The 10,427-nt window shown below is 40.3% G+C and overlaps 1 protein-coding gene across 3 annotated transcripts in view; it reads left to right on the top strand.

The window, feature by feature from the left end:
- The first annotated feature begins 5,523 nt into the window (after nt 1-5,523).
- The window catches only part of NRDC (nardilysin convertase), a 106,827-nt gene continuing 101,923 nt past the window's right edge, over nt 5,524-10,427 (top strand). The window contains exon 1 of one of the 3 annotated variants that reach the window (XR_004381087.1): nt 5,524-6,062. Coding sequence is in view for 2 of the 3 variants with exons in the window: in XM_032844202.1 (XP_032700093.1) it covers nt 5,719-6,062 (344 nt within the window). In the remaining variant the exon portion in view is untranslated. The remainder of the gene's footprint in view (nt 6,063-10,427) is intronic. The other 2 variants (XM_032844202.1, XM_032844203.1) reach the window with 2 other exon arrangements.

Genomic DNA, 10,427 nt, shown 5'->3' with positions numbered 1-10,427 from the left:
TGGGGGCTTGAGACTTTTTAACGGACTCACAGCACTCCCAATCTTTTCAACCTAAAATCAACATTTCATATTTCTGACTTATCATGACTCTCAAATATAAAGGTGGTAATGAGGTTAATAAAATTAATTCACCTTTGATTTTTTAGGATTAGGGCTTGATTTGTCCCTTTGGGATGTAGACAGCCATTGCATTGACTGAAATAACGTTCAAAGGGAACCATCAAACATAGAAATTATATGTATTTAATTTTTATGATTTCTGACCTGTCTTCAGAAAAATAGGAGAGAAGTGTCACCAAACCTAACGGTGTGGGGGCGGAGGATGGAATCCTTGAGGTAAAAATAGGAAGGGAAGGGTGGCTGAAGATAGAAGAAAGCATTTAAACACTCTGAGAGGACCTGGGTAAATGAGGCTAAAAATCATAATATGTGATCTTCAACTTTTCTTTCTTTCTTTCTTTCCTTTTTAAGAGCTTATTTTTAAGTATCTCTGTACCCAATGTGGGGCTTGAACTCACAAGCCTGAGATCAAGAGTCACATGCTCCACCAACTGAGCCGCCTGGGTGCTCCTGTGGATCTCAAGATTTTTAACTTTCTAATGTCTCAATTTCCTATAAAATGGCAATAGCTTATTTGTTTTTTTTTCTGAGGAATATTCATAACAATAATTATGAATATTCAAAAGAAGACTGACAAAGTTCTAAACTACAGTTGTCTCTTAAACAATATGGTTTGAACTGTGTACAATAACTTACATGCAGATTTTTAAAATAAATACAGTACACTGTAAATGTATTTTCTATACTGTAAATGTATTTTCTCTTATGATTTTCCTAATAACTATTTTCTCTAGCCTTATTGTAAGAATAAAGTTTATAACACATATAACATACAAAATATGTGTTAATTGACTGTTTTTGCTATTGGTGAGCCTTCTAGTCAATAACAGTAGGCTATCAGTTGTATGCAAATTTTTGTTTGCATGGGAAGTCAGTGTCCCTAAGCTTTGCATTGTTCAACTGTATTTTATTTTATTTTATTATTATTTATTAAACATATTTTATTTTATTGTATTTTACTTTATTTTATTTTTTTGAGACAGAGAAAGCAGGGGGAAGGGCAGAGGAAGAGAGAGAATCTTAAGCAGGCTTCATGCCCAGTGCAGAGCCCAACACAGGACTTTATCCTACAACCCTGAGATTATGACCTGAGCCAAAATCAAGAGTCAGACACTTAACCAAATGAGCCACCCAGGCACCCCAGGTTAACTGTATTTTAAATGGGAAAACAATACTTCCGATTTGGAAGTCCTGGCTGTGCCACAGATTGCTTATGATCTTCACCTCTCTGGGTAGGTATTTCTCTATTTGAAGAGGCCAGATTAAAGTATTTCTGTGATCCTTTGCTAGTTCTCATATTTTATACATTTAATCTGACACTCTGACATTTGCTGTAGGGTCAGAATTGTATTAGGCTAACCATCAAAGAGGTATTTTTCCTGGAATATTACATTCTTCTGGTTTTCCTCTTACCATTCTGGTAGCTCCTTCTCAGCGTCTTTTGGGAGCTCATTTTCTTAAAGCTCCTCAAAGCTTGGTCATTCAGCCCTTTTCCCTTTTTATTTTACAGCCTCAATGTAAGTGATCTCAATATGCTTTTGTTACCACCTATAAACTGATAAATTCCAAATCGGCATCTCTATTTAAAGCCTCTCTTCTGATCTCTGCCCTAAGCTTTCTTTTGCATGGCACACAAATGACTCAAACTTAACATTCCAAAACCAAGCTTATGCTTTCCTCCTCTAAAACCTGCCCCCGTTTCAGAATTTGTTTATTGAGATAGGTCACCATGATCTACCTTCAGCTCTCTAAAAAACAGAAATTGATAGGAGCCCAAAGGGAGTTTTAGGCAAGGCGTTATTAGGGCTTTTGCTTGAACTTAAGGTAGACAACACAAAGGGAAGAATCCTCAGTTTGACTCCAGGAGGAGAGGTCAGGGAGAGTTATTTTAAAGAAATTTAGGTGGGAAAAGGGTGATGTCTAAGCAGGTAGAGGCTGGGATTTATTAGCACCTATACATTTAAGGTCATGCTTCTTCATGTGTTCCATATCTAACTGGCATATTAAATCTCCACCCCAGGAGGATTTTTAGTGTTATAATGAGGGAAAAAGTTGGTGAAATTTCAGCACTGGGGGCCATCTTGGCACAGACTGGCTTAGTCCAGTCTTTACCAGTTTTCGTAGTAAGCGTCCTCATTTTGGTAAGCATCTTCCCTCTGCATTCCTGCAAGATATGCTACTGAAGAGGCATAGAGATTTAGCCCCTCCCTCCCTCCTTATGCAGGAAGCCAAAGAACACTGGATTTTGCAGTCAAAGTGGGGAGGACCTGAGTCCACTCCCTGCTCTGTCTCATACTCATCCAGAAAGTAAGATACCATGCAGTTATATTTGACACTTCTCTCTTCATCTTCCACATTAAATCAATTACTATACCCAACCAGTCAATTCCACCTCCTAAATATGTGACATTTCTGTATACATCTCTCCATCTCCACTATCACTCCTCAAATCCAAATTATAATTTTCTATTGCCTATGTTACAGGGTTTCTTTTCTTTCAGTGTTCACGGTTCTTGGTCACACTGCTTCAAAGAGTGAAGAGGCAGACCAGAGGAAGAGTGGTAGGCAGCAAAGCAGTTTGTTGAGTGATAGTATATCCCAAAAAGGAAGGGATCCGAGAGGGTTGCTACTGTAGTTTCCAAGTCTAGGGATTTTATGGGCTTGTTGCTGGCTGTTTTAATCTGATTAACCCTCCATGTGCCTGTCACCCAATCAGGCTTTTATCATCTATCAATCACCTGGGAAAGGCTGGAGGGCTCCTTTCAGCATGGTGTAAAATCTTTTTAGGGGTGGTTTCCTCTTGGGGTAGGGGCCCCTTGTTGCTGCCTGCCTTTCTTCTGACTATCCTTAATTACCTATATTTAATATTCTCCTGATTTCTCTCTTCTTTAGTCCCGCCTTCACCTCCACCAACTAAAATCCTTTTCACACATCAACCAGAGTGATCTGCTTGGAAAACACTTGTGATCCTGTCTTCCTGTTCCATTTGTTCAACCATTATTTAGTGTGTATCTTTAGTTGTTTTTAAAAGTAATTTCTACATCCAATGTGGGGATCAGACTCACATGCTCTACTGAGCCAGTCAGGCACCCCAGTGAGTATCTTTAATGTGCCAGACACTATTCTAGAAGCTAGAAATCCAGTGGTACACAAGGAAAATACTTCTTTTTACTCTTATGAAGGTTATGTATGATCTTGGCCACTGACTCACTTCTCCTTTACTCCCAGATTACTACAGTTTAGCCATACTGACTTGCTTTCTCAGAGCTTTTGAACATGTTTATTCCTATAAATTATACACGAATTTCAATACACTTTTCAAATTTAAGTTTATTTTTTTTGTTTTAAAGATTTTATTTGTCAGAGAGAGAGAGAGAGATAGAGTGAGCGAGCGCACAAGCAAGGGGAGAGGCAAGCAGAGGAAGAAGCTGAGAAAGGAGCCCAATGCAGGACTTGATTCCAGGACCCTGGGACCATGACCTGAACCAAAGGCAGATGCTTAAATGACTGAGCCACCTAGGTGTCACCAAATTTAAGTTTAAACGTCTATTGTTTAAAGAAACTCTCTGACTAGACTAGGTCCCTCTGTATTTTTCCTCTTAGACCTTTTCACAATGATAAATTTAAGTTTGTGCCTTGTCTAATGTCTCTCCAATTGATTCTCTTGTAATTCCCAGCATCTTGTATTCCCAGTACCTGGCACATATTAGGAGCTCAACTTGTTGGTTGAATGAATAAATGCATGTCCTGCTACATAGAGTGTTACCATATCTCTACAGTCAGGTGAACTGTAAGATTCAGAGGCCTCTTCTTAAAGGGAAAAACTAACAGGTCACACTTTAGATGCAGCCTCTCTTTGTCGTTATAAAATTCTAATGACTGGCTGAACCCACAGATTCCTTCCTTAGAGTATTATTGCTTTGGTAAGTAAAAACAAACAAAACACTCTCAAAATAGACATGTCACTTCAGGTACTTATTCAACAACTAACATTACTGAGTGCTTTACATTGTACTGACTTGGAAACTACGCTAGGAACTGCATATACAAAGAAAAAACATTTCCTTGAAGGAGGGCATTCCCGAGTTTTTACCTTAAAAACTGACAAATTCCTGAAAAGATGTATGAAAACAAACTGGGCTATTTGGACAACATTTTTCAATTAATTTATCTCATGTGCTGTCCTCGTTCAGATTTTCATCAACTGTCTGAATCATTACTTAGCCTTCCCAACTCCTTATTCATTTATTATTTATGAATTGTCATCATAGCATTCATTGTTTTTTAAAATATATCGATTTTATTGTCTGTTTAATCCTCATTAGAATGCAAGCCCCAGGGGTGCCTGGCTTGCTTAGCATGCAGTGCAAGCCCATCTTGATCTCAGAGTCTGAGTTGGAGCCCCACACTGGGGGGGTAGGAAAAAAAAAATCCAAATCCCATAAAGACAAGGATTTTTGTTTGATCATGATTGCATTCCCTGTGTCTGGAGCTCCGGAAGCCTAGAAAAATTTAAACACCTTTAACAGCCGTCAATACCTCTTTCTGCTTGACTTCCTCCATTCATTTATATATATTCTTTCCCTTTATGTGTGAGGATCTTTTGCTTCACGGTGTTAGTATATTGTATCTTCTTAACATGTCAGTTGCTTATATTTTTCAAGTATGTCTGTCTCAGTCACATTGTAAATGATGGCCCACCAAAGACCATTAGAGGCAGGAAAAACTTTAGAAAAAGGTACTTAAGGGCAGCAGACAGACACGCTGTGAACTCTAGGCTGTGGAGGAGCTAATGTTCTCACATGTAAGAAAGAGCACATCTACACTAGTCTTTCAAGCACCTTCTTAGGCTCTGAGCGGGAAGAGCACCAACATTTTCCAGGCGATAAGGCGGAGAACCACAACCACTATCTCGGGCATACAACTCAGCTTCACTCCCTCGCAGCTTCCATCCGGCCGCGAAAAATACTTCCGGCGTTCCGCTTTTTACGTGCTGAGTCATGGCTGAAGGCCACGCCCCAGGTGTGGAGGCAGAATACAAAAAATATATAATTGGGGGGGAAACTTAGAAATTCATTTTCTCCACTCGCTTCCCAGTTTTCTCATCAGGGGAATATTTTTTTAAGAGCCGCGGAGCATTATTCAGCGGCTACCTCACACCAACAGCACTTGTACGTCATAAACGCGGCGCAAGCCCTTTTCTTCCCGTCGTCCTCCGCGCCACTGTCTCCGCCTCTTCTTCCTCGCCCCGCCCACCCTGGGTTTCCAGGTGCTCCGAGAATCCGGCCCGGTCGCTTTGGTTCCTTTTATTCCCTGTTCCCATTGGTGGTTTGCATGAGCGTGACCTCTCTTCTTGCCTCCTGATTGGCTAGAATCAGCAGCGTCATCGCGGCCGGGAGGGCGGGGGTATGAGGGAAGCTGGCGTGAGGCACACCGGGTTGGGGGAGGGGTTCAGGCCTGTCCTCCCCAGCGGCTGCGGCAGCACCAGCGCCGGCCGCTGCCGCCTCTGGAACGCGGAGGAGGAGGAGCGGCTGGAGGAGTAGGAGGAGGAGGTTGTCCCTGGCGAGCGGGATGCTCATGGCTCCGGCTTGGTGGTGAATGTTGAGGAGAGTCACGGTTGCTGCAGTCTGTGCCTCCGGGAGGAAGTTGTGGTGTGAGGCCGGGCGGGAGCTCGCGGCGCTGTGGAGAATCCAAGCGCGGGGTCAGTGTGAAGACTCGGCTGCTGCCGGACCCTTTGCTATTCTGACCATGCCTGGAAGGAACAAGGCGAAGTCTAGCTGCAGCTGTCCTGACCTGCAGCCCAACGGACAGGATTTGGGCGAGAGCGGCCGGGTTGCCCGTCTAGGAGCTGATGAATCTGAGGAGGAGGGACGGAGGGGGCCTATTAATAATGCCGGAGACCCCGAGATCGTCAAGTCTCCCAGCGACCCCAAGCAATACCGGTGAGGGAGGAGGCTTGGACCGGGGAGGAGAGCCGGGGTGCGGGCCTCTCTGTTGCTGACGCCGTCACTTCTTGTCTCTGTTTCCCGAAGGAGCAACGGGGGCACACTTCCATCCCAAGTGCTTCTTGGGTGGAGGTGGCAAGGGCAATTAGGGTCTCCCATGTGGTTTCAGCTGGACAAGTGCAAAATCTTGGGTTCTACCAGGAATCAGGATGTCAGAATGGAAAGGGCTGTTCGAGTAATTTTGACATTCACCAAAGCAAGAATGGATGGTTCTCTGAGGAAGGCAAGCTGGATGGTGAGGGAGTCTTGGTATTATGTTATGAGGAAAGGTTGAAGGAGTTGGCAATTTTAATTCTGGAGAGGATATTTAAGGGGCATATTATCACTATCCAGAAATATTTTAGGTGCCCATGGCTGAAAGTGGGGTAAAACTAGTGGGTGGAAGTTGCTAGAGGATGGTATGGCCTTAGTAAAAGAACTTAGGCATCCTAGTTGGCCAAAATGAAGTGGCTTGTTTCCATGGGTTGGTCTTCATTTACTAGAATGGGGGATCTCTTTCAAGGTCTTGTTAGAGAGGACTTGGCTCTCAGTTGGGTGAGTCATAGAAGACTTGTGAGGTTTCTTCTAATCCTGAAATTGTCTACTTTTATGCTGGAATCCTCTGAACATCTTTAATTAAATTGGTGGCTCAATTCCCCACCTGAATATTTCTTTCAGAGGTAGCTTATTTCATAGAACGTTGTGACTGTGATGTAAAGAGAGATCATATTGTCCAACAGCTTCTTTTTCCAGGTTGAAGAAATGAGATCCATAGAGTTGGCTTCTTAGAATTACACAGCTGAGTAGCAGCTGATACTAAAACTGTCGGTTTGGCACCAAACCCAGTGCACCATTTACTGATTTTTATAATGTTCTTACTCATATTGGGTTAGAAGGTGAAGGATTCTAGATCCCAATTTCTTATAAGCCTCTATAGTGTTAGAGCGGGAAAGAACCTTGGAGGTAATCTTTTCTACTCAGCGTTGCTCCCACTTGACAAATGCCTGAAACTGAGGTCTAGAAAGAAGTGATTTAGCCCCAAGTTTAAGACTGGCCTAATTTCTCCTTTTCATGCCCAAGCCTAGAGATTAACAGAATACAGCTCTTTGTACTATTTTTTGTAGGTTGTAGGGTCAAGAGATATTTGTGGTGGGCTAAATTTTTTCTTTTTCTTGTCAAAGATGAGGATGGTTGCATTAGTAATATGTGAATGAGCAAATTGAAACCTTGATGAAAGGTGCTTACTTTGCAGATGAAATGTTGAGTAACAGCTTCAGTTTTTTCTGCCTATATAAAATTGTATATAACAGCTCATGTTTATAGAATATACCCTATGTGTCAAATACTGTTCTAACTGCTTTAGATATTTCATTTAATGACCTCATTTTGGTAAATTTATTTGACAAATGCTTAAGTTCTCCTGTGTGTCAGGTGTTGCACAATCTTAAATCTTTTCTAAAACTTGACTGAGTATATAACTTATTCTCAGTGCTGGCATACAAAAATGAGTAAGACAGACCCTGCCTTCAGGGAGCTTCCAATCTCGAAGACTGGCACACACGTTTAAAAAAAAAAAAAAAGGTAAAATTAGGACACTAATGTTTTGTAGAAACCATAATGGAAGTATATGCTAGATATATTGGGGAGTAATATAAGGAGTTACAGACTACCTTTAGGGGGAAAATTAAGAAAGACTTAAAAGGAGAGGTAATACTTCAGGGGTATTCTTTGAATATATTGTTGCATTTCTATTTTGATGTGGTCTTTTATCAAATCATTGTTCTTCTTAGTGTCAGTTCTTATTTTAAAGTGAATGAAGTTGGTTAGAACAACAGTGTTTTCCAGCAACTTTCTCCTTTCAAAAAGCAGGTCCGTTTCTATCTATCTTACATACTACAAGTTTCAATTAGACTTAAAATGAAAAGTTTTGTTCCTTTAAAAAAAAAAAAAAAAAAAAGCATGGAGCCCAGTGCAGGGCTTGAACTCATGACTGTGAGGTCAAAACCTGAGTTGAGATCATGAATTGCACCCTTAACGGACTGAGCCACCCCAAGATTCTGTGACTGTAGAATAAAGTTGGAAAACCTCCATACTAGACTGTCTTTAAAGACTTATCTAACTTAAAGTGAAATTCTGTGAGTTTTTGTAGTCAGAAACAGACGTGAGGCATTTATAGCCCAGAGAGCTGAATTATCCTTCCAGGACCCTCTCAGATGTTATCTCTGTGAAGTTTTTAAATGTAGATCCAATTCCTCCTTTCACTGTATTTCAGTAGGATTTTGTACATGGTCTATTGTATGATGGTCTATATCCATCATATTATGATTATGTGTCTTTTGAGTGTGTGAATAAGCCCCAGAGGCAGATCTGAGTAAAAGAATATTATGGGGAAATAAAGACTGGAAAGATTTGTATACCAGTCTGCATTTATTAAGTAATAGCCTGTGGAATTTTACTTATGTATATGTATAATTTGTATTCAGCTTTTTTGAAATGTTAAACGTACCTGAAGGACATCCATTCTGTTTTTTTAGGGATCTGTATAAGTGGTAAATGTTGATTTCCTTCTCATCTGCAGGAGTTAAGGGACTTCAGGTTGGAAACTACTGTTCAAATCTTTATTGGTATAAAGTGGAAACTAGAAGGACAGAATTATTTACTTCAGTCTAAATAGTAAATTATTTTAATAATGAAGAGCAGTTAGAAAGTTTGGATTGACTTAAATGAGTATAAAACACTGGGGCACCTGGCTGGCTCAATCTGTGAAGCATGTGACTCTCGATCTTGGGATTGTGAGTTCGAACCCCATGTTGGGTATAGAGATTGTTTAAAAATAAAAATTTATTTTTTTTAAGCTTTTATTTATTTGTCAGAGGGGGGGGGAGCACAGGGGGAGTAGCACGCTCCCCACTGAGCAAGGAGCCTGACAAGAGAAACCTGATCCCAGATCCCTGGGATTCTGACCTGAGCCGAAGGCAGACGCTTAACTGACTGAGCCACCCAGGCTTCCCCAAAGTAAAATCTTAAGAGTATAAAACATTTTCCATGTTTAACCAGTTTGTAAAAAGTCCTGTGTTTTTCTGTGGGGAAGGGGAGAAGAACAATATGAAAAGTCTTACAAGCTTCTGAAGGGCAAGCTCTTTTATTTTAAATTTTGTTCAGACTGTTACAAGTGAGAGGTTGGTTATCTTAATAAATTCTCAATATACCATAGAAAATAATGAATGTGTACTGAATAAGGTACAGGTTATTTCTGAATGTTGTTTACTATTATATGCTGATGAATAGAAGGATGTTCACAATCCAAGTGAATATATGCTGGCTTCCCAAAGTTAAGAGTGGGGTGACACACTTCTGAGTGTCACTTAGGCAAATCTCAGAAATCAGAATATACATCAGATAACATTTTCTTTTGTATTGGATGGGAAGAACGTGGGTTTATTTCTTGATCTTTTCACCTAAAACCGCCTGGAATAGTGATGCTTTTTGCTTTTTTTTTTTTTTTTTGTATATGAGACAGCAGTTACAAAACACCTTATTGGTAAGATTATAGAATCTGAGAGCTACAAAAGAAATCACGTACTTACATTTATGTAAATTCTAGAAACTTGACACCGTCCAACCCCTTGTTCTGACACCTGAACTTAAAACTTGATGTCGATTGTTCCTTCTTAGTCTTGTAGAGACAAATTCCTTGTGAGATTTGAGCTCCGTTAACAAAGTAAGTGCGTCTATGCTTGAAACACATTAAATCTTCTGAATACTATTATGACTTTAATAAATGTATCTTTGTTACAATTCCTTAGACTGATTTCTTCAATGTGGACTGATGGGCTGGTAAGAATAGGAAGAACATTTTTAACTAAAATGTTTCTTTTGGAAATAATATTTAGCATTAAAAAGATCTCTAGCCCATTAAAAAGAATTCTAGTTCATTTAGACTCCTGGTGGAGTTAGGGAACAGATACTGAAGCACAAATGCATTAAATTTAATAGGTGCTAGAATGTATAAAGTATGGCATTGTTAGTCCTTTGTGTATCTAGTTTTCCATCATTAGTTATGTGACCTTGAGCACATTGATCTCTCTAAGGCTGAGGACCTTTAAGGACACAGAAGAGGAGCAACTCACAAATCATTGAAGTTGAAAAGGAACAGTCAGGGAGCAGGAGGAAATGCTAGTGTTCTCTCCCCATCCTTTTTTCAAAAGTGAGGAGCCATTGGAGGAAGAATGCTTTAAGTATTACATTATTAGATTATTCTGACAAGTCAAGTAATGTAAGAACTGAGAACAGACTTGTGGAGACCCAAGAAATTATTTGGCC

The sequence above is a fragment of the Lontra canadensis genome, unplaced genomic scaffold, assembly GCF_010015895.1.
Source record: "Lontra canadensis isolate GAN:19392208 unplaced genomic scaffold, GSC_riverotter_1.0 scaffold148, whole genome shotgun sequence".
Classification (NCBI taxonomy): domain Eukaryota; kingdom Metazoa; phylum Chordata; class Mammalia; order Carnivora; family Mustelidae; genus Lontra; species Lontra canadensis.
This window is presented reverse-complemented; position numbering and strand designations above follow the sequence as displayed.